The sequence below is a fragment of the Muntiacus reevesi genome, chromosome 10, assembly GCF_963930625.1.
Source record: "Muntiacus reevesi chromosome 10, mMunRee1.1, whole genome shotgun sequence".
Taxonomy (NCBI): Eukaryota; Metazoa; Chordata; class Mammalia; order Artiodactyla; family Cervidae; genus Muntiacus; species Muntiacus reevesi.
Window position 1 is genome coordinate 61,122,289 of NC_089258.1, and position 24,546 is coordinate 61,146,834.

Here is a 24,546-nt window from a genome sequence, read left to right on the forward strand (position 1 = left end):
TGAGGATAAGGAAGATGTTTACATGCATAACTAGACTATCAGATAAAACAAGGAATAAGGGAGTGGTGGTGGGGAGGGGAGTTCTCTCTGCCTTAGAGGGGATCCGTTTCTTCTTTCTGTGAGGGGACAAGGTCAGATTGGAGTCATGTTATTGAACCTTCTGGGTGTGGAGCACCATGGAGGGTTACCATACATTCTTTCTCTGTTTTTTTCTCAAATAACTTCCATTACCCTGATTTTACATGCAAGGTAATTGTGGCTCAGAGAGGTTGTCGCTGGTCCAAGGGCACTCAGCCAGCATGTGACAGAACTGAGAAAGTTTGTGGCTAAGACTTGGAATTAATGACTGAATGAAGAGCGCGTTTCCAAGAGGGTGCTTAGCAGCAGCAGCTGGTGTCCTATGAGAGTAAGTAGCTGCATATGGGAGCTTTAGGGACCCTGGAATGTGCTACTTGCAGTGAGACGGGGCTGTTATCCACTTGCTACTTGAAGTTTGAAGTCGTGGCAGGAGATCAGAGGGTTTGCATGTATCTGTTGATTCTTGATTTGAAAAGGTCATTGACGCGTGTATTCCCTTAAGGTCATTGCACTTGCAGCATTCTCTGTTTGTAACAGGAAATTTTAAAAACAAAACTGCTAGAACAGAAGCACCCAGGTGCTCTGGGGGAGGGGGGGGACTGGAGGGTTGTGGTGTTGGCGCTTGTGCCCCTGGCAGGAGGCGAGTCTGTGGAGCCACTGCCCAGCGTCCCCATGGACCGCCACGTTGCCATGGCCCCGCTCAGGACCGCGTCTGACACTCCCAAGGAGGGCGTCAAAATGCTTCTGTCCGTTCCTTTTTGTCTTTTAACAAAGGGGCTTCCCGTAGACCCACAGAGCCTGTCTACTGGCTGTGTGTCCCTGTCTCAGATGAAGCGTTCAAATCAATGAGTCTCTTTCTTAGATAGAACCGCGAGCCTGTTTAGCCTGTTTAATCTGTTCTGTGTAGTGCCTCGGAGCTTAGATTTTTTTTTCCCCCCGCTCCATTCTAATTCACTAAGAGCAAGCATGAGGAATAGGAGCATGAACATGGCTGCAGTTTTCCTCGCTTGAGCTTGCTGAGATCCTTTTAAATGACTATACCAGGAGGATTTCGCAGCTGTACAGACACGGATGCGTCTTCGAAAATATTTATCAATTCTACACTCACCCCACCGGCCGGCTCAGAGAGGCACTACGATGCTACCTTATTGACACTGCTGGTTCTGGGATCCTACAGCCTTTGTATAGTTCCTTTGTTAGCCACGTTTACTGGCAAAAGAAGTAGGTCGACGGTTTCTGGTTTGATTCTTTCTTTGTAAGCATGCTTAAATTTCCTTCAATAAATTGACTTAGTATCTCTCGATTGCTATCTTTATAACTCGTAATTTGTTAATTGTGGTATTTCTCGGGCATGTTTATATTGAAGTTGTGAATAATTCTGCATAGAACCAATTTTATTGTGTATTTTATGTGTTTGGGAACTCGGGTTAAATATAATTCAGCATTGTTGTCGATATCCTTGGCACATGAAATTATTTTATAAAAGACTAGTTAATGGTCTCATTTGTGATGAAACAACTGGTAGTTTTTGTGTGTGTTTAGCCAATCGTTGTGCAAGTATAGGAAAAATACTTTCCTAGAATTAGAATGAAATCATCACATTTTAATGCTTTTACTCATATTCTATCTAAAAATATTTAAAATGTGTGCTTTTTCAGAATTACCTTCAAACATGGAAAAAATCATTTTGAGCTACAGTGTTTCTGATTTCTGGTAATGATGGGTCATGTTAGGAAATAACCTTTCAATCTGTGTTTTAAATTCTTCTGGGGTGAAGCCTTTGGACGCTTTTAAAGAATGTTTTCTTGCTTTGTTTGCTCCTCTCTTTGTGATGTGATGCTGTCAGTGCAGTCGCTTCTGAGATATCAAGATGCTCTTAGAAAATTCTGGTTTGCCGTGCTTAAGGATGCTATAGAAATAACACGACCAAGTTCTAAAGCAACTGAATCAAAATGTATAAGACAATAAACCTTTCTTTTGTGGGGGTTCCAGCAGGTGCTTTGTGTGTGTTCTTTTCAGGATAGAAAAATTTTAAAGTTACAGTGTTGATTTTTTAAATATATATATTAGTACAAAATTTAATCTGGTAGTTTCTGTATCAAATATGCTCATTTTTAGAGGTTAAATGTTGTAAGCTCTTTCAGACTCAGAGAGCTAATGTCCAGTTTTTAAGATCATTGGATAAAAATAGGTTATATAGTGTAGGTCTTATAAAGAGGGGAAGCTTTGAGGGACCTTTGTGTGCGTGTAGAAGGAGCTCTCAGGGGAGTCCAGAATTTTGCCATATTAGCAGGTATGAAGTCCAAGAGCTTCTTACACCTCCCAGTTTGGCCAGAAAAGCATGATGAGCACATTTATTTTTGGGAGACAGATGGCAAGGGGAAATGAAAGGTTGCACACCCGAGCTGTCTGCACTGTCTGGGAGATGGAACGGGCAGAGGTAAACTAAAGAAATGGAGCTTTCTCTTCCCTCACCTTCACAGCCAGCCCCGGTGCACATGGATGATACAGTAGAAAAGAGCATCCAAGGTGGACTCCTGTAAGCTTTCTTACTAACTCATGGAAGCTGGACAGTCTCACACTCTCTTAGCCTCAGTGTTCTCACCTGATGAATGGGTGGGGAGACCCAGATTGTCCTAAATCCTTGCAGCAGCAAAGGCTTCTGCCTAACTTTAGTTTTCTTCATGATGATAAGATGGTACCTAACAGCTTGGAAGGAGGGTGTTTGGAGTAGGGGTCAAGATAATGGAGAGAAGGATCAGTCTCACTCGCCTTCAGTCCCGTCCTCATTGCTGAATGGCAAATGGGGTATTGTGTCACCTGCCAATACCGGTCAGTTGGTGAGGATCACCTGGACAGCAGAGAAAGTTTTCCCAGCCGCTTCCAGGCTCAGAGCAAACCCAGCATGGGTTTGACCACTGACGCCTGCCTGAGGTAGGAAGGGGGAAAGGCAGGTGGTACCTTCGGTGGCCCCGTGTTATGGCACATGCCCAGTACTTAAGCACATCCGAATGGATGACTGAATACAAACATACTATCATCCAGCCTGGTGTTTTGTCTTCATGCTTTTCTGGATTATGTCTGAGACCTTCCTGTTACTACAGGGTTGGGGACCTTGTGTTTGGAATTTCAGAGCTTGGACGTAAGTTGTGATTTGATTCAAAGCCACGTGGGCAGAGGATCTGGCACAGTGGGAAGTGTTAAGCTGATTCATCGAAAGTTCGGAAAACAAGCAGAAGTTTGGCTCCATGTGTTATATACATGTTTTTTAAACAAAAACAAAAACTAATGTGGAGCAGGCGCTAGAGCGTGGTGTGAAGTGTTAGTTTGCAAATAACCGTTTGGAACAGTGGAAGCCTTTCTCTAGCAGGGAAATCTTTTTACTTGTGCTTGGGCTTCTCTGAGAATCTCTTTATTTTCTCGGTAGACTTGGTCATCTCTGTCATTTCACTTGAACCACATTCTGCGTGTGGGGAAATGAAGGATTCACGAGCATCTGTTACTCTGGCATAATCAGGGCAGCTAAGTCCAGGGCTGACCACAGCATGGGACAGTTCTAAAACGGCATGTATTAGACCTGGCTGAGGCGTGGGCGACCACTTGGGGGACCTCACACATTGAGTCTACAAACCAGCCGTCATGGAGCAGCCGTGCCTCCCGGAGCACCATGTTTGGGAGAATTCCCAGTGGGTGTTCGGCCTCAGACGAACCCTGCGCCCATTAGTGGGGGTCCCAAGACACCGTTTGCAGTGTCTGCACACTAGGGGTTCAGACCCTCTCTTGCATAGACAGGTGACACAATTCGGCACAGCTGGGCAGTGGCCCGGTCAGGACCACAACTCAGAGAGTCCCGGCTCCATTCTATTCCTCGACACCAAGGTGCTTCCGTCATTCTTTTGGAACTTGTGCCACTGAAGGGTTTATCACTGGGACATAATAATTCTAGACGAGAGGAAATGCAGACATTCTCAGTATACCCAGTCGGCTGCCCAACTGAAACAGAAGGCGGGAGAAATATTCTCAAGGCATCGTGCCTTGTAATAAAGGTTGTCCTTCCAGTTGGGGTTTACTGGAAAGCGACAGGCCAGCTTAGAGGAGAGCCTTAGAGAACTGAGGGATGTGTAAGTGTTGGTCACAAGGTCAGCACATTAGTAACACGGGAGAGAATGAAGGGGGCGTGTGTAGTAGGTGATCAGAGAGAGAGAAAGTGTGTGTTTGTGTGTTTATGTGAGTGGGTGAATATGTGTATGTGTATTTATATATGTCACATAAAAATGGAAGTGTGTGTTTATGTGAGTGTGTGCATGTGTGTGTGTGTGTTTATATATGTCACATAAAAATGGAAGCGTGTGTGTGTTTATGTGGTTGTGTGAATATTGTGTATATGTATGTGTGTGTTTATATTATATATGTCACATCAAAATGGAAGTGTGTGTGTGTTTATGTGTGTGTGCACATGTGTATGTGTGTGTGTATATATGTTACATATAAATGGAAGTGCATGTGTGTGTGTGTTTGTACCCCAAGTCAAGCTCATTTTTATCCTTGTCATATGGAATGTTGACCCTCGCGTGTTAACAGTGATGCGATCGCATGGCGGCAGGACTGAGCCTCCAGGGCGGTGGTGAGACAGCTGGCCCCCAGCGCCTCCTGTTCTGCGCATGACCGAGACGGGAATATTGTCCCTTGTGAGAAGGGTCTTTTGCTTTCGTGACAAATACTTTTACCAAGTCCTTTGGAAACCGAAAGTCTTTATGTTCAAAGCTTAGAAATAAAATGAGTGGATTTACTATCATATGAATTTATAGTAGGTCTGTAAATTAAATTCAGTTTTTCAAAATCTGAATAGGCAACTTACTTGCTGCTGAATATAGTTTCAAAAAGTGTCAAGAAAAGGCAGACTCGAATCCAGATTGTTGTAATACACAGTTGATACCAATAACATTATTCACTTCCCTTCATAGGTTTTGACTTAGCATAGGTGGAAATGTTGATTGAAACCCAATATCCATTTTATATGAAATTCTAAAAGACATGCTCTATGACACTTTGGTTCTGTTTCTTTAAGACTATGAAGTCACTCCCATCGGTTCTTTAAAAAGTTATGTTGAATTTTGTAGTAGTCGTATCTTTAGTGTTTACCATTTACGTTAGCTCCGTGTCAGCTTTGGAAAACTCAAATCTCCACGTTCTAGGGGAGAAGGGAATTGGAAAGCACGACAGGAAATTGACAGAAACTTGTCAGCGGGAGGGAAGACTGTAGATTTGGCCTGGTATTAAGCGTTACCTGGGCAAGGAAGAACAGACGGCTCCCTGTAGGGGGGACTTGGCGTTGATCAGGGCAGCATGATGGCAGGTCTTCACCAGGCTCAAGTGTGACATCCTTCAGGACTGTTGTAGGAGCTGGGACAGTTTAACCTAGGGAAAAATTTGTGTCTTCAAATTTATAAATATTTGTCAGTAGGGTTGACATCTCATCCCTTTGCAGAAGTGTGAAGTGAAGAAAGGGATCAAGATTGGTGATAAAGACCTTTGTGATCGTAAGCGTTAATAATTAGAATGGAATTGGATGGTTAGAATTGGGTGTTGAAAATTATTTTGAAACAAATGATTAAGAAGTCCAGTCTGGGTTGGCAGAGGGGGATATTAAGCCTGGAAACCAGGTTGTGAATGATCAAACCTCCAGCCCAGTAAGTATATGGTGACATGAACATGCCAGTGGTTTGTATGGTTACCAAGGGGAGATAGATAAAAAGGTTAACTTTTATGGGAATTGAAAAAACTATAAAACTTTATAAGTATTTTTCTTTTGATTTTTCCCCCTTCCTGAGCTATGGAGAAAAAAGGGCAAAGTGCTGTGTTTACAGTCTTGGGCATTATGTATAACATGGTAACCTCTCGGCTATTAAAGTTCCTTGTAGGAGCCGAGCTCCTGGACAGTGACCTTTTTCAAAGATGATTCAGTTCTGGATAACTAAAAGGAAAATTTCGGAATGATAAGGACATACTGATGACCTCCCCCTCTTAATTAGGTCAGCGCTGCTGCTCTTCTCTCTGTTTTTATTACCACTTACTAAAATTGGAAACAGCCTTTTTGATAGATGTAATTTTATGTGTTATTTTTGGCTGCATTGGGTCTTCGTCACCGCAGGGGATTTCTCTAGTCGGGGTGAGTGGGGTCCACTGTTCAGTTTTGGCCCCAGGCGTCTCAGTGCAGTGGCTTCTCTGGCTGGGAGCACAGGCTTCGGGTGCGTGGGCTTCGGGAGTCATGGCTCCCAGGCTCTGGAGCACAGGCTCAGTAGGGGTGATGCGCGGACTTCGTTGCTCTGCAGCATGTGGGATCTTCCTGGATCAGAGGTTGAACCTGTGACTCCTGCCATGGCAGGTGGAATTTTACCACTGAGCCACCTAGGCAAGTCACTGAAACAACTTTTTGTGTTACCTTTACATGCCGGTACTATTGTTTCCAAACCTTTCCTTAAAGGTTTTTGACACTTAACTCGATTCTACAATGTAGATAACACTCAGCCAGAAACAGTGCAGTAAGTGATGACGGTGCTGGTTGTGTTCCTAAAGTTTCCATAGTCCTGTCAACTGTACCAGAGTCGGCAACGCTGTTTCATAGGACCTCATTATGGGCCCAACACACCTTTACCAAAATGCAGTGTGAAAATGCTTGCTTTCTTTGAATTCAGAGCACAGGAAACAGATCCTGCTCCTTTGTTTCGCTTGCCTCTTCCCCTGCTCCTTACAAATCTTAAGGATACAATAGAAGATTTGGGTTATTTTTTTCAATCCAGTGGGAAGCTATAAGTGTGAAGAGAAATATCTCATTGAGGGAGAACCTACATAAACATAACAGTCTACACAGTTGTCTTACATAACTGAAAGATACTCAGGTTTTCTTTGTCCAGGGCTCCCATCATTACTGTGCAAAAGAAGAAATACAAGTAAACAAGGCATCTGTTGAAGGCTTTATCTACAGGTTTCTCCGTGGTTTCAGATTGTCATTCAGGTAGACAATCAATGAGTTACAAATTGTCTATTTTTTTTAAAGCTGTGTTCTTTATTTCCATGTATCACTGTCTTTTGATAATGCCAAGATTGCCTTTAGGGTCCCAGTGAGGACAGAGAAGCAAAATCAGAGACTAGCAAAATAGCAGACATCCTTTCTAGGACCCGTTGACATATTGGCCCTAGAACAGAGTATTTGGTCACCTTCACTCTGACCTCTTCCTGGGAAATAGTGTAGGTCTGCTTCTGCGGGAGCCCCCTTTTGCTAGTTAACTGTCATGGACTCAGAATTACAGCACAGTCTAAGCACAGGTGGCTAGTCTCAGATTTGCTCCAAAAGTCCTTTATTCAGCTCCTTTAGTGCCTGGAAACGTCCCGCCGCCCCCAACCCCGAGTTAATTCCTGTGTGAGTGAGAGAGGAAAGGTTTGCCTGGACTACAGGAGATGCTTTTATTATTGAGGTGGGATTCCATTTTCCGTTTCAACTCTGAGGCTTAGGCACCTTTGTTCTAGGGCGGATGTTGGAGTTTTAGCTTCTTGCTGCAGCAGAGAAGGGTCAGAACCTGATCTTACCTTCACAGCTACAGATGAGCTTGTGGATAATACTCATCCCTCGGTACCATGGGGGATTGGTTCCAGAACCCCCAAGGATACCAAAACATCTCCCAGATTTGAGGGATGAAAGCTGCCCTGGACCTGAGGCGTGAACCTGGGCTGTACCAGGATGTGATCACCCTGGTTACCTCCTACCCTGCATCCCGGCAGACAGGAACTACCTGTTGTCGTCATTGTATCCCCAGCCTCCGGTAACGACTGGCACGTGGTGTGGGTGCTTACTGAGCTCTTGCTAACTCAAGGGGGACAGATAGGTCATGGGAGATTCGTACTGTGGTTATCAGTAAGCTAAAATGCACTTTTCTATTCTAGCTGGCAATGCCGCTGTCATCAAATATGAGGAAAAACCTCCAAAACCAGCATTTCAAAATGGCTCCTCAGCACCCTTATATTTGAAGCCCTTGGTACCCAGAGGTCACGCGCACTTCCTGAAAACTCCTCCAAAAGGTATGGGACCTCCCGCTGAAGAGAAGAGGAAGACGGGGCTTTTCAAATCCTTGGCTCATAGGAGGTTAAAAATGTTGACAGGTTCATGGTATTTTTATTTACAAAAAGTCTGAGAAATAAAGACATAACAGATTTTACACTGAGGGAGCTCTTCTTGTTCTGAGAGTCTGCTGGTTCTGTAGCTAAAACTTGATACACAGAAATCAGATAGAGCAAAGGTATAAGGAGATAAGAAATAAAACTTCCAGAGTTAAATTATGTGAAAGTGGCAATCTATAGTAATGGAATAGAAATGCATGGCTTACTACATGCTTTGGGTCCAAACATGTTATCCTCACCCCCACCCCCTTTCTTTATCTCTTCTCTGAATTACTTACTTTGTAATTGCTGCAGCTATAAAGGTTAATCTTCAGGTTTACAACATAGGGATATATACTTCTGGGGTATATACCTCTGGAATCTGGATGCCTGATGATCTGAGGTGGAGCTGATGTAATAATAATAGAAATAAAGTGACAATAAATGTAACGCACTTGAATCATCCCCAAACTGTCCACTCCCCCCAACAACCCTCCACCCTGCCCCCAAGTCTATGGAAAAATTGTCATCCATGAAACCAGTCCCTGGTGCCAGAAATGATGGGGGACCGCTGCTTATCTGGAATGTTCTCTTGCAGCTTTATCACAGTGGAGCTGAATCACATTAGCAGTTATTCAGTGAACTGAAAGATTGTTTAGCTGGAAGAATACTTGTGAATGAGAAGCCTGAGCTGTCACATGTGAAGCGTATTTGTATTAGAGAGATTAAAAAACACGTAAAGTTACACAGTTCTCCTTCATCCCATCAACCACGGATAACTGTTCCATTTCCTCCTGTTCGTTCCTTTTGCATGGGTCATCATCTTCCTTTTGTTTCAAGAAAACTCAGAGCATAGTATATACGTGCTCTTGTGCTGTGCTTTTTATTAATTTAGTAGTATGTCATGAGAGCATCTTCATTTTAAATGACTATGAGATTGTCTCCTGTTTTCTAATTCTGTGGTTCCTGGACACAATTTCTGACTTTCACTATGGCACCTTATACTGGGATGAACATCTTTGAAGGTGAACATTGTTCATTGCTTCAGATTCTAGTTTCATCCATGGGGTTTTCCTACAAGAGGGATCACTGAGTTAAACTGTATGAATCTTTGGAAACTTGTTATTATCTCATTAAATACCTTTCCAGAAAGGTGTTAGTCTCCCAAAGCAGTGTGTCTGTTGCTCTGCTTCCTTCTCAATATGTGTGTGTGTGTGTGTGTGTGTGACAGAGAGAGAGAGATGTATGTAGTGAAGTTTCCTGTGGTAACTTGAGGCTGATTACCTATTAGTATTTACCAACACTTTCCTTTTCTACTGAATTCAAGAGGGAATAGGTACAGATACTGGCAGAAAGATTCTTCCAAGTGCCAGCAGGTCCTCATCTGTCCAAGGTCTTAAATAAACTTCTGAGGCATCAAAGGACCCCTTGTTGGGCTGACATCAGTTTATGAATCTGTGGTTTTCACTGGTGGATGATAAAGCCCCGTGATCTGCACACACACTGGTACCTGGAAAGAAAGTGTCTGGCTTTGAGACTCAGGTCACTTGCAGAGTTAGAGTAGCTTGATTCCTCGGATGCCTTTACAGAACAGAGAACCTCAGTATTCTAAAATGCCCTTTTACTGAATTTATGAGCTTTTGTATCACAGAGGTTTTACTTGAGTGGAAATCAATGCTTTCCATTTACAACAGCCACATATTTTAAGAGATTATCGTCTCTGTAAAATTCCACGGATAGAATGTGGCAACTGTTCTGACTGATCTGCTGGTGCTTTGCCCTAGAAACGACTCTATCATGTCAGGAAGACGTGCTCATAATCTCCTCGTGACTGACTTTTGTATCTCTGTGCCTGTCACCACTCCTGGTTGTATTTGTTTTTCAGCTTTATGGGTGTATAATTGACAATGAAAACTATAATAAATTTGATTTAATGCATATATACATTGTGAAAGAATTCCCCTGCTTACAATTTTATATCATATCTGTTTGAAGGAAAAGCATATATATATTTTTTTCCTTCTTAGCTGAATAGCTATACAACTGGATTTAATACTTGGCAGTTTTAGAAATCACACCCTTTCTTCCATAAAACCTGGCCTTTTATCTGCTCTGTAAGTGGTGGAATAGCATAAAGTGTGTAAGACACGTGTAAATTCAGTACTGTTAAATTTGAATTTCAGCAGTTCTTGAATTGAAAAAAACTGTGGTTTGTCCTAACATATTTAATTGGTGACAATGAATAATATCACCATTAAACCATTAAACTACCATTTTGATCTTATTTGGAATGTCTTTTTATGCTTGGGAGAGGGAACTTTATTTGTAAAATGGTTTATTGTGTGATATTTCCTGTAAAATGTGTATCTTACAAATATTTCTCTTATATTTTAGATCCTTCAAGAAAGAGTCTATTTACAGCCTTGAATACAGGTAAGTGACCACTTTAAATACAGATAGAGGAAAAGAATCATTTTGTAAAGTTACATTATCAAGTATTTAAGTGTATTTGCAGTGATTTTTCACTAGTTGCTTATAAATATACTTTCAGTTTTGTGGCATAAACATAACTGCTTGTGACGTTGGCTGTCATAGGGTTGAAACTTGGTAAACATGGTTGCTAAGCCATCTGATGCAGAAGGATGTTTTATTAATCACAGATAATTTGCTTTTTTAAGTAATGATTTTTTTTTCAAATGTGGAGCATATTTATTATTCAGCATGTGGAGATGTGAAGAATATACTTTTTCTAAGAAGTATGCTGTTATAAAATGGATAGTCTTTAATTGTTAAATAATCTTGTGATCAGGTTTAGTAGTTCAAGCACTTAACACTTTTCTTTTCCTTCTCACACTTCTATTGAACAAACTCACACCTATCTCTAAGACTGTCTCTGAACCTTTGAACATCAACTGGGAATTAAAAAACTTGGTCTCTTGAAGGCAGAGAAGATTTTATAAACTGTACTCACTACAGTTTCTATGGTTTATCTATTGCTGGTTAGGTGCCTATCCACTACTTAAATTCTCCTCCTTAATATGTGGTTATAAGACAGTTTTATGGCTTCTGAGTCCATTGAGGATTACAACAGCAAATCACACGGCAGAGGCAAAAGGGTATTACTATGATACACTGATTACAGATATTCCTGCTTCATGATAGCACTGGGAGCTAAGGATATAAAGGTGAGCCCCAAATGAGTAAGGGCTTTGTCTTCAGGAAGGTTCCAGGAAAGTTGAAGGATTGCACAAATAAATATACAGTCACAATTGCAATAAATTTTAGGAAGGAGCATTGCTGGTTCCTAGTTAAAGGCTATGATGTAGTGAGGAAAGCCTGGATAGGAGGTATAAATTTGTGGACACCCCTCACCCCAACCCCCTATATACAGGTAGTATATTAAAGAAAATGGGATGGATAACCTTACACATGGAATAACTTTATGCTCCTGAGGCGTGCTAGGTTTCCTTAGCTTAGTCAGGCAGGCAAGTTACAGGCTTACCTGTTATAGGTTCTCACTTACTATAGAGCTAGAGAGGACCCAGCCATGCAGAGCAGTTTAAATTATAAAGGCTTCCAAGAGCCAGCGTTTGAACATAGATGTCTACCAAACTAATTTTTAAAGGCCAAAGGAAAGTCTTCTGCACACAATGAGATTTTTATTTTCTTTCACTTTAAATTTCCAACACATCCTAGTATTTAGGAGATAAAACATTGCAGGTGGATTCTTTACCACCTGAGTCACCAGGGAAGCCCAGCACGCTGCAGAATGACTACATCTTAAATCAGATATCTTTTATCTGAAAGCTAGGTGATAATTCTGGGTGTAACTGGGAAACTTCCAGTGTCTTCCAAAGTGGCTGCACTGTTTTGCATTTCCATGACCTTCTCCACATCTTTGTCCACACTTGCTTTTGTTTGTTTCTGACTCATTTTTATCGGACTGCAGTTGATTCACGATGCTGTGTTAGTTCTGCTATACGGCAAAGTGACTCAGTTACACATATATCCACTGTTTTAGGTTCTGTTTTTTGTTATAGCCAGTGGGTCTAGTCTAGATTTAGTGTTAGTTGCTCAGCTGTATCCGACCATTTGCGACCCCATGAACTGTAGCCCCCCAGGATCCTGTCCATGGGATACTCCAGATAAGTATACTGAAGTGTGTTGCCATTTCCTCCTCCAGGGGATCTTCCCAACCTGGGAATTGAACCCAGGTCTCCTGCATTGTAGGCAGATTCTTTACCATCTGAGACACCAGGGAAGCCCTGTTCTAGTGGGTATGAACTGGTATCTCACTGTGGTTTCAATTTGCATTTCCGTGATGGCTACTCAGATGTTGAGCATCTTTCAGAAGCTTATGGGCCATTCATATATCTTCTTTGGGGAAACACTTATTCAAGTCCTTTGCCCACTTTAAACTTATTTATATTATTATTATTGAGGTGTAGGAGTGCTTTGTATATTCTGAATATTAAGCTCTTACCAGATAGATGATTTGCAAATAATTTTCTCCCATTCTGTAGGTTGTGTTTTCGTTTTCTTTTTTTCTTTCTTTTTTAATATTTATTTGGCTGTGCCAGGACTTAGCTGTGACGTGTGGGAACTAGTTTTCTGTCTAGGAATTAAACCTGGACCCCCTGTGTTGGGAGTATGGAGTCTTAACCACTGTACCACCAGCATATCCCTGTTGTTTCATTTTCTTGATAATACCCTTTGAGGCACATTTTTAGTTTTCATGAGATCCAGTTTACCTATTTTTCTTCTTATGTTACTTATTCATTTGGCATTATGTCTAAGAAGCCATTGCTTGTACAAGGTCATGAAGACCTATGCCCATGTTTTCTTCTAAGAGTTTTACACTTTCAGCTCTTATATTTAGGTCTTTGATGCATTTTTGAGCTAATTTCTGTATATGATAGGATATGATATGAAGTAGGGGGATCCAACTTAATTCTTTGGCATGTAGATTTCCAGCTGTCCCAGCACCATTTGTGGAAAACACTGTTCTTTCCTCCACTGAACTATCGTGGCACCTTTGTTGAAAACAGTTGGCTGTGAACATGAGAATTTGTTCCTGGGCCCTCTAAGCTATCCTGTGGGCTTCCGTGGTGGGCCCAGATGGTAAAGAATCTGCCTGCAATGCTGGAGACCCAGGTTTGATCCCTGGGCTGGGAAGACCCCTTTGAGGAAGTCATGGCAACCCACTCCAGTATTCTTGCCTGGAGAATTCCCATGGACAGAGGAGCCTGACGGGCTACAGCCCATGGGGTTGCACATGGATCTGTGTGTTGATCCTCATCAGTACCACATTGTCTTGATTACTGTGGTATGGTGAGTCCTGAAATCAGAAAGTGCACATCCTTCAACTTGTCCTTTTTTCAAGATGATTTTGACTGTTCTGAGTCTCTTGAATTTCCATGTGAACATTAGTGTCAGCTTGTCAGTTTCAGTAAAGAAGTTGGTTAGGATTTTGATAGAGATTGCATTGAATCTGCAGATGCACTTCTGGAGCATTGGCCATCTTTATAATATTCAGTATTTTGATTCATGAATATGGGGTGCCCCCCCCCTTTTAGTTAGGTCTCCATTTGTTTCTTTCAACAACTTTTTGATAGTTTTCAAAATACAAGTTTTGCAATTCTTTTGGGAAGTATTTGTTGTGTGACATCTCTGTGCTTTGGAAGCTGCTATTGATACTGGTCATGGTGAAGCAACTAGTTAAACAAGTCTAATATGCCTGCTCTGTGCAGTTTGGAAAGGCAGTCTTAATTTACGTTTCAAGTCAGAGATTACATAAAGTATTGTAGGGCTTCCCTGGTGGCTCAGTGGTACAGAATCTGCCTTGTCAGTGCAGGAGACACGGGTTTGATCCTCTGGTCGGAAAGATCCCACATGCCACAGAGCAGCTAAGCCTGCGTGCCACAACTATTGAGCCTGTGCTCCGGGAACTGCAACTACTGAGCTCGTGTACCACCAGTACTGAAGCCTGTACACTCTAGTGCCCGTGCTCCACAGGAGAAGGCGCTGCAGTGAGGAGCCCACACACCACAACTAGGGGAAAGCCCTCACAGTAACGAAGACCCAGCACAGCCAAAAATAAGTAAAAATATAAAGTATTGTAAGGAATATTTGTTTTCATAGGCATAGCAGAAAAAAAAAAAACCCTCCAATACATATCTCCTTTCTACGTGCGGAAAAACTATTAGCGTTAGGCATTTTCCCTTGTCACATTGTGGGACTGTGATGTCTTGTTTCCAAAGCCTAACACTGACACTTAATGTAACAGTGACCCTTGATAGGAAAGGTTATCACAATGGCAAATTAACAAGTGACTGAGAGAAGAAATGGACAGTATGAATCACGCCGTGGTTCTGTCTGGCAAAGCCTCTAAACCATGGATTAGAAATAGGGCTAGGACAGAGTTTGAGAATGCCTGCCTTCAGTTAACCCTGCTCTAATAATTGCAGTGGGAGAAGCTGTATTTTAAGGGGTCAACACTGTGATTTAATCTAGATTTCGAGTATGAACACGTATTTTCCAAAAGTCATAAACTTGACTTTTCCAGGCTTCTCTGTTGATGGTTAGTGATTATTATTATTTAAAACTGACTGAGTATTATGGTGAGCCTGCTCAGGAAAAGGCACAGTGTGTTGGCTTTTGGGGGAGCAGCTTAGAAGCTGAGAAAGTGAAGTGTTAGTTGCTCAGTCACGTCTGACTCTTTGCAACCCCATGGACTGTAGCCTGCCAGGCTCCTCTGTCCATGGAATTCTCCAGGCAGGAATACTGGAGCAGGTAGCCTTTCCCTTTTCCAGAGGATCTTCCTGACCCAGGAATCGAACCCAGGTCTTCCGCATTGCAGGCAGATTCTTTACCGTCTAAGCCACCAGGGAAGCCCAGATGCTCAGAAGTAGTGTCCAAACAGCAGTGACTTTTTGGGTGGATCATGTAACCTCTTAATATTAGTTTTCTTTTCTGTGTAATTGAAATGACTGACCACTAAGGCGTCTCCCTGCTCTCTAAGCCTGTGATGGCCGAGCACATTGTCTTTCTATTCTACTTGCAGTGTAATATTTAGATTGTACAGAAGACATTGCCTCCGCATACAGACCTGTTCCTCTGAGCATTAAATCTTATGACTCTCAGATAGTTTTCTTTTTTTAAAGCAACAAACTGTGGTGGAGATTAAAACTGAGCAACTTCATATCTTTTCATTTGTGTACAATAATCATTTGAATTATAGCAGTTTGCTAAGTTCTAAAATGTTTAGCCAGGAAAGGTTTAGAAATCACCCTTTAGTATTTTTAAATTTGTGATTTGAAATTAAAATGTAAATAACTTTATATCCTGCTGTCACCTAACACAAGCAATTACTTATAATGACTATTACATTTAACATATGCAACAGCATCTAACTACTCCTCTTGTATATTGACGGTACTTCTGTATCACATTCACAAATGATCCTGTGATGAACATCTCTACAACGAATACCTTCAAAGTTCAGGGGAGTTTTTGTGATCGATTCTTTTCTTTAATTAATTAGTATATTGACTGTGCTGGGTCTTCGTCGCTGCACGTGGGCTCTCTTTAGTTGCAGCGAGCGGGGCTACTCTCTGGCTGTGATGCACGGGTTTCTAGCTGTGGTGGCTTCTCGTTGCGGAGCACGAGCTCTAGAGAGTGCAGCCTCAGTGGTTGTGACATGTGAGATTGCCCCGTGGCGTGTGGGATCTTAGTTCCTGGGCCAGGGATCGAACCCATGTCCCCTGCATTGGTAGGCAAAGTCTCAACCACTGGGCCACCAGGGAAGCCCCCTGTGATAGATTCTTATAAGTAGCATAAACAAATCAAAACATATGCATATTTGTCACCACTTCATTCAGCAAATTGTTTTCCAAAAGCTTCATATCCTTTTATAGCATGACTTACAACATAAAAGAGTGCCGGCTTCACCATTTTTTTGTTTTAATTTGACTAGTTTAGTAGTTAAAAATTTTGTGTCACTGTTTTTAGTGTCAGCCTTTCATCAGTTACATCAAAGACAGTTCCATTACCTCGTAGGAAAATGAAGAGGAACAGAGAGAAAATGAACTTTGCCGGCATTGACTGTTGGTGGACACCTTGGGATTGCCGCATTCCACTTGTGTCCTGATCTTGGGTTCATTGCTAAGCCTCTCCAAAGTCTCAGATTTCTCACTTGGGGCCACAAGAATATTTCAGGAGGACTTCCCAGTATAGAAGTATTTTATGTAGAGTTGTTATATAAAAAGCTCTCAAATGATAGCTACTAGAAGACACTGACGAGGATAATCCTTTTTATTGTTCTTACGATTCTAGTGGCTTACTTTTAGAGTTCTTTTCCAGGAGAATGAATTATTTTAAATCCCTTAAGCAAGCAGGGAAAACCACTGAAAGTCATGAACCACCCTCATGGGATCTAGCTGTTGTCATTTATTTAAAGATGATGATGCTGTAAGATTCTCACCAACACTGACTCTAAATAAAACTTGGTTTGCTGTTTATAAGGATGATGCCACGCATACCAGGTACTATTATTATGTGGTTCTACCCCACATTAAAGCTGTTAGGGATACCAGAGCACCAGAGTTGTATTTATCCTGCTCTCTGATTATTTTACACAAGATCATCACTTTCAGGTGCCGTGGAGTCTGCCCTGGGAAGTAGAAAATGCATACTCCTTATACCACCCCCCTCACTAAATCCAGCTCAGGAGGATCGGGTTGCTCTCTGTACCCCCTCTTCCAAGTGTAGAGAGATGGTTGAGAATCGCACACCTCCTCGGATGAGGTAACACCAGAGTGACCAATGTTTCTTTCAGTGAGAGTAGGGGTGAGACTGTCCTTCTCTGTGGTTTTATGATTATAACTGTTCTCTCCCACTTAAAAGGCAGATGGTGTTTGAGCAATGTGTGAAGTTTGGTATTCAATTCAGGGAAAGCATAGGCTGTTGGAACAAGGACCATCTGTTTATCAGGGGCTAGATTCTTAATTCACACACCACATACAAATATATTCCAGTTTTAAACAAGCATCAGAATGGGAGCACGAAAAGTACAGACTTTACAGAAAAGACCTTTCCAGGAATGTCACTGTTAAAGAAAGGATTACTAATTATGACAGCAAAAGGTTTAGACTCTTTTGTCAAAAAAATTTTTCTAGGCATGGAGATGGATGTTAGCTGTAACTGGACTTGTGATTGTCTCACAATATTGACAAGTAACAGGCACACATCAGCAGTGCTGCAGGTTCAGTTTCACACCACCCCAGTAAAGTAATTCTCGTTAATTTTTGGTTTTCCAGTGCATAAATGTTTACACTAAAGCTCAGGTGGTAAAGAAATCTGCCTGCAATGCAGAAGACCCCAGTTTGATTCCTGGGTCAGGAAGGTCCCCTGGAGAAGGGATAGCTATCCATTCCAGTATTCATGGGGTTTCCTGGTGGTTCAGTTGGTAAAGAATCCACCTGCAGTGTGGGAGACCTGGGTTCGATCCCTGGGTTGGGAAGATCCCCTGGAGAAGGGCAAGGCTACACACTGCAGTATTCTTGCCTGGAGAATCCCGGATGGAGGAGCCTGGCGGGCTACAGTGCATGGGGCTGCAAAGAGTCGAACACAACTGAGTGGCTACGCACACATAGTCTATTAACTGTGTGATAATAGCATTATGTCTAAATAAAGGTACGTATCTTAATTTAAAAATACAAAACAAAAAACCAGTTACCATAGTAACACCAAAGCTCACTGATCACAACTCACCATAATAAATATAATCATAATGAAAAAGTTGAAATTTTGCAAAAAGTATCACACAGTGACACAGACACATAAAATGCGTAAATGCTGTGGGGAAAAATGATGTCGATAGCATTGCTCAACATTAAAGTGAAAGTGAAGTCGCTCAGTCGTGTCCGACTCTTGGCGACCCCGTGGACTATAGCCCACCAGGCTCCTCTGTCCATGGGATTCTGCAGACAAGAATACTGGAGTGGGCTGCCATTTCCTTCTCGGGGATCTTCCCGACCCAGGGATTGAACCTGGGTCTCCCGCATTGCAGGCAGATGTTTTAACCTCTGAGCCACCAGGGAAGCACCAAAAAGAAACAATAGTAAAGATTAATAAAACTAAAGCTTGTTCTTTGAGAAGATAAACAAAATTGACAAACTTCAGCCAGAAACTTGAGCCATGTTGCTCAACATGGGATTGCCACAAGTCTTCAGTTTTTTTTTATTTTAAAAGAAATACCCCCACAGTATTTATGAAGAGCAAAAAACAGAGTTATGCTTATACTGCATCATTACATTGTGCACCTAAAACTAATGCCTGTTAAATCTCAACCGAAAGCCATCGTCAACAGTAGTAGCCATCACACCACAAATTGGGACAACGTCAGCAACCTGTTTACTCCATTTCAGGCCATTTCACATCGGGGTAAAGACAACTGCACAGCAGGAAAGTAAACGGATCTTCAGGGAAACGCAAGTCAAAACCTCAGTGAGACACCACCTCGCACCTGTCGAATCGGCCATCCTCAAAAAGACCACAAATAGTAAACGGTGGTGAGGATGTAAAGAAAAGGGAACCCTGGTGTGCTGTCAGTGGGGATGTAAATTGGTGTAACCACCATCAATATGGAGTATGTTTTAAAAATAGAACTATATGATTCAGCAGCCCCATTCCTAGATATTTAGCCGAAGATAATGACAACACCAATTAGAAAAGATACGTGTACCCCAATGTTTATAGCAATACCACATGCAATTGCCAAGATATAGAAGCAGCCAAAGTGTCCATCAACAGATGAATGGATAAAGAAGGTGTGTGTGTGTGTGTGTGTGTGTGTGTGTGTGTGTGTGTGTAATATTACTTAGCCATAAAAAATGAAAAAATTTCCAACAACATGGGTGGACCAGGAGAATGCTATGTTTAGTGACGTAAGTCAGACAAAAAAAGACATACTATGGTATTTATGGCCATACCATCTTGAACACGTCCTATCTTGTCTGATTTCGGAAGTTAAGTAGGGTCAGGCCTGGTTAGTACTTGGATGGGAGACCTCCTGGGAATACTGGGTGCTGTATTTTGGTCTTCCCTGGTGGCTCAGATGGTGAAGAGTCTGCCTGCAATGTGGGAGACCCAGGTTCAATCCCTGGGTCGGGAAGATCCCCTGGAGAAGGAAATGGCAACCCACTCCAGTATGCTTGCCTGGAAAATACCATAAACAGAGGAACCTGGCAGGCTACAATCCATGGGGTTGCAAAGAGTCAGATGCAACTGAGTGACTTCACTATCACTATGGTATCTAAAAAATAAAATTAATGAACATCACAAAACAAACAGACTCACAGATTCAGAGAACAAACTAGTGGTTACCAGTGAGGAGAGGATACGGAAGAGGGGTAATATTGGGGAAGGGGATTAAGAGGTGCAAACTATTAGGTATAAAGTAAGGTACCAGGATGTAATGTATAGCACAGGGAATATAGCCAATATTTTATAATAGTTTTAACTGGAGTTTATAAAAACGTGGATTCACTATGTTGTACACTTGAAATTAACATAACACTGCAGATCAACTATACTTCACTAAAAAATGGTCAAAGAATTAGACACAAAAGAGGAAATACAAAGGGCTAAGAAATACTGAAAAAGCTTACAAACATATTTTTTTAGCTTTTTGTTTTATATTGAAGTATAGCCAATTAACAGTGTTGTGATAGTTTCCGGTGGAGAGCAAAGGGACTCAGCCACACACACAGTGAATCCTTCCCCCCCCCAAACTGCCTGAGCCCTACATCCAGGCTGCCACTTAACACTGAGCGGAGTTCCCTGTGGTATACAATAGGTCCCTGTGGGTTATGCATTGTAAATATAGCAGTGACAAATAGTAACAAAAACCTTCTACCTCAGCATTCCATTTATCAGAGCTGATTCTAAGAGAATGATTGACTTATTTATTGCTTTTCAGAACTGTTTAAAAGGGGGAAAAATTGGAAAGTCTGAATGATTTAAACAGCAGGTATTGTTTATGTGCACTGGCATTTCAAAAACATTTAAAAAGCCATTAAAATAGTAACATAGAGGATTATTTAATGCCATGGAATGATAATGGCATTATCACTGCCATTATCATTTTCACATGATAATTTTAAGTTTGACATGTTAAGGTTTAAAGAATTTTAAGTTTTAAGTGAAAATTTTAAGTTTAAAAATAACTGGCTACAGAGCACTATGATGTACAGATAATTTGAGGTTTTTTTTTAAAATTCTACATTGAGCACACTTTCCCTTCGCTTTTAAAACCACACACTGTACGTGGATAAAATATTGGGTAATGCCACTGATCTTGGAGAACTTGTAATCTTATGGGTTGGGTGGAGATTGAGTTTTTTCTAATTTTTTTTTTTCTTTAACAGTTTCATTTACTTATTTATTTCTGGCTGTGCTGGGTCTTTGCTACTGAGCGAGCTTTTCTCTAGCTGCAGCAATCCGGGAGCTGCTCTCTGGTTGTGGTGGCGGACTTCTCCTTGTGGAAGCTCCTCTGGCTGCGGAGCAGCGGCTCTGCGGCGTGGGGGCCTCAGGAGCGCTGACACGTGGGCTCAGCAGTTGCGACGTCTGGGCTGTAGAGCGCATGCTCAGTAGTTGTGGCGGGCTTAGTTGTGGGATCTAACTGATCAGAGGTCGAACCCGTGTCTCCAGCATTGAGAGGCAGATTCCTTACCACTGAGGCACCAGGGAAGCCCTTCCTAATCGTTTCATGTGAATTTTCTGGCAATTACTCACAGCATGCCCTATAGACCTTCTTCTTCCTACTAAGCAAGAAGACATCATGGAAAAATTGGACTCCGAGTTGAAACTTTCTACAATTGGAATAGAGGATTGAACTTAAAAAGTGAGATATATAAAAATAAAGAAAATCTGGCAATTAGGGCTGTGTTAGGGAAATGAAGGAAATATAATAAATATTAAGATTGATACTCGTGCTGGAGTTCTTGGGAAGATTGGTTGAATAGAGATGCTTGAATCCCTGGTTAAGCATTAATCTCCAGATTCTTAATGATCATTCAGTTCAGTTCAGTCGCTTAGTTGTGTCCGACTCTTTGAGACCCCATGAATCACAGCACACCAGGCCTCCCTGTCCATCACCAACTCCTGGAGTTTACTCAAACCCATGCCCATCAAGTTGGTGATGCCATCCAGCCATCTCATCCTCTGTCGTCCCCTTCTCCTCCTGCCCCCAATCCCTCCCAGGATCAGGGTCTTTTCCAGTGAGTCGACTCTTTGCATGAGGGGGCCTAAGTACTGGAGTTTCAGCTTCAGCATCAGTCCTTCCAATGAACACCCAGGACTGATCTCCTGTAGGATGGACTGGTTGGATCTCCTTGCAGTCCAAGGGACTCTCAAGAGTCTTCTCCAACACCACAGTTCAAAAGCATCAATTTTTCGGCGCTCAGCTTTCTTCACAGTCCAACTCTCACATCCATACATGACTATTGGAAAAACCATAGCCTTGACTAGACTGACCTTTGTTGGCAAAGTAATGGCTCTGCTTTTTAATATGCTATCTAGGTTGTTCATAACTTTCCTTCTACGGAGTAAGCATCTTTTAATTTCATGGCTGCAGTCACCATCTGCAGTGATTTTGGAGCCCAAAAGAATAAAGTCTGACACTGTTTCCCCATCTATTTGCCTTGAAGTGATGGGTCCAGATGCCATGATCTTAGTTTTCTGAATGTTGAGCTTTAAGCCAACTTTTTCACTCTCCTTTTTCACTTTCATCAAGAGGCTTTTTAGTTCCTCTTCACTTTCTGCCATAAGGGTGGCGTCATTTGCATATCTGAGGTTATTGATATTTCTCCCGGCAATCTTGATTCCAGCTTGTGCTTCTTCCAGCCCAGCATTTCTCATGATGTACTCTGCATATAAGTTAAATAAGCAGGATGACAATATACAGCCTTGACGTACTCCTTTTCCTATTTGGAACCAGTCTGTTGTTCCACGTCCAATTCTAACTGTTGCTTCCTGACCTGCATACAGGTTTCTCAAGAGGCAGGTCAGGTGGTCTGGTATTCTCATCTCTTTCAGAATTTTCCACAGTTTATTGTGATCCACACAGTCAAAGACTTTGGCATAGTCAATAAAGCAGAAATAGATATTTTTCTGGAACTCTCTTGCTTTTTCGATGATCCATCGGATGTTGGCAATTTGATCTCTGGTTCCTCTGCCTTTTCTAAAACCAGCTTGAATATCTGGAAGTTCACGGTTCACGTATTGCTGAAGCCTGGCTTGGAGAACTTTTAGCATTACTTTGCTAGTGTGTGAGATGAGTGCAATTGTGCAGTAGTTTGAGCATTCTTTGGCATTGCCTTTCTTTGGGTTTGGAATGAAAACTGACCTTTTCTAGTCCTGTGGCCACTGCTGGTCATTAACAATAACAAATAAATCTGTCCAAGTTGAATGTATTTCGTAGCATCTGAGCAACCCTGCACAGCCTATGCTGGAATCATAGCATCATTGTTTTCTAATGTCAAGTCACTAATGAAACACACACACTTCTATACAGACTGCAGTGGGATCTGTGATTCTTGATGTTTGAATCTACTGTGACAGTATAACACATTGACTGCCAAACACTTTTATCATCCATAACATACCTTCTTTAGTTTTTAAAGCCTTACTCTCTACAATTATTTATTCATTATTTTCCTTTATTTGTGTCTTTAATAGAAACTTAGTTCATATCATGGGCTTTTTATGAAGCTGTTCTACCACTTAAAACTTTTTTTAAAAAAACTTCCTTTTAATGAGTCTGTGATCTTATTCTTAATTTTTATAATTAATTACAGTTTTCTTTTTTAAGTACTAAAAGTTCCTTAATTTTTTCCTTACTGTCCTTGGTGATCCTTACGCCCTCTTAAATCAAAGTAAGACTTTGTATAATAAAGATGAACACTTTCTTATCTTTCTACTGTATTTGGTATAAATTCAGAAATGACAGTGTGTGCACAAGTAACTGATCAAATAAGTAATCAACTTATTTGAACTTTCTGAGCCAGTTTTAAAATCTGTGCTTCCCCAACCCCCCAGAAGTGTGTGTGTGTCTATCTACCTCTCTGTCTATATATATATATAAAGTAAAAACTGTTGTAACCCTGCAATTATTGATGATTGATTATTTAAAAGGGTGCATGCATAAAAAGCATTTAGGCGTGTGCCTGGGACATAGCATATTGTATGAGTTGGCTGTTTGTCAGTTGTCAAGGCTGCCTTTTTGCTTTGGTGCACTTGTGCTCAACTGCCACCAGGAGGCAGACTTGTGTCTGGGAAAGTTGGAAACTCAGCTTGAGCTGGGTGGGGGGGGGGTGTGGGTGTGTGGGTGGGGGTGTGTGTGTGTGTGTGTGTGTGTGGGTGGGTGTGTGTGTGGGGGGGGGTGGGGGTGTGTGTGTGGGTGTGTGTGTGTGTGTGTGCGTGCGTGCGTGCGTGCTGTAGAAACGGGAACTACTTTTGACTTTTCCTTTTGACTGGCATCACTTCTCTTTATTCTTATAGTTCCTAGCTGTGCTGTTTTTTGGTTTTGGGCTTTTTGCCTTTGGAGGAAGAGCTCCCCAGAGGATGGGAAACACCGCAAACCTCCCAGGGCCACAGGGCATCACTCACAGGGAGGAGCAGAGAGCCAGGCTCTGCTGTTTAGAAAGATCATTAGCAACATAACTTTTCACATATGTGGTGTAGCTTAGGATAGTTCAAGTAGACATTGTAATAAATATAATGAATTGATGGCATGTTGCTATTTTCTTCTTTTAGAGTAGTTTGGGCTAAAGCATTTCCCTTTCAACCAGGATAGAGTTTACTATTACTTAATTAACAAAAAACTAAACAAAACAAAAAACATGTAAAGAGGGTGGTGTCATGTCTATTTTTAACAATATAAGTGTTTAGTTTTCTATTTATAATTTTGGTGCTGGTTTTTAATCTTAGTTTTTACAAGTGTTTTTTTCTTGGTGGGGAGCAGGAAGGACAGTTGGTTGTGGCAAATTAATTTGTGGAATTAATTAGTTTGCTTTTTAATAAAAACTGTGATAAACTGAAGAAGCAATACCTAAGTGTAGCTTTTCCAGACTTTAATTCCTTAGGTGTTTGTGCTTCTGTGGGTAAAATGCTTACAAGACCCCTGTCTGTGTATGAATAGGTTGTAGCTTGCACATGGAGGCTGGCGGGGGAGGGAGGGGTGAGTGAAAAGGGAGAAGGAATTACTCAGAATTTCCTTTCCGGCTTGTCTCCTCCACTCGTCACACCCTGAAC

The 24,546-nt window shown here is 41.7% G+C and overlaps 1 protein-coding gene, 1 non-coding gene and 1 pseudogene across 3 annotated transcripts in view; 2 read left to right on the forward strand and 1 right to left on the reverse strand.

The window, feature by feature from the left end:
* The window catches only part of MTUS1 (microtubule associated scaffold protein 1), a 187,131-nt gene that overhangs the window by 101,705 nt on the left and 60,880 nt on the right, over window positions 1-24,546 (forward strand). For both annotated transcript variants that reach the window (XM_065901479.1, XM_065901478.1), the window contains exons 5-6: window positions 8,020-8,154; window positions 10,627-10,665. In XM_065901479.1, the coding sequence (XP_065757551.1) occupies window positions 8,020-8,154; window positions 10,627-10,665 (174 nt within the window). The remainder of the gene's footprint in view (window positions 1-8,019; window positions 8,155-10,626; window positions 10,666-24,546) is intronic.
* TRNAC-ACA (transfer RNA cysteine (anticodon ACA)) lies at window positions 12,422-12,493 on the reverse strand. Its single transcript has one exon. It is a non-coding gene; the product is annotated as a tRNA-Cys (tRNA).
* Window positions 19,210-19,328, forward strand: LOC136143942 (5S ribosomal RNA; annotated as a pseudogene).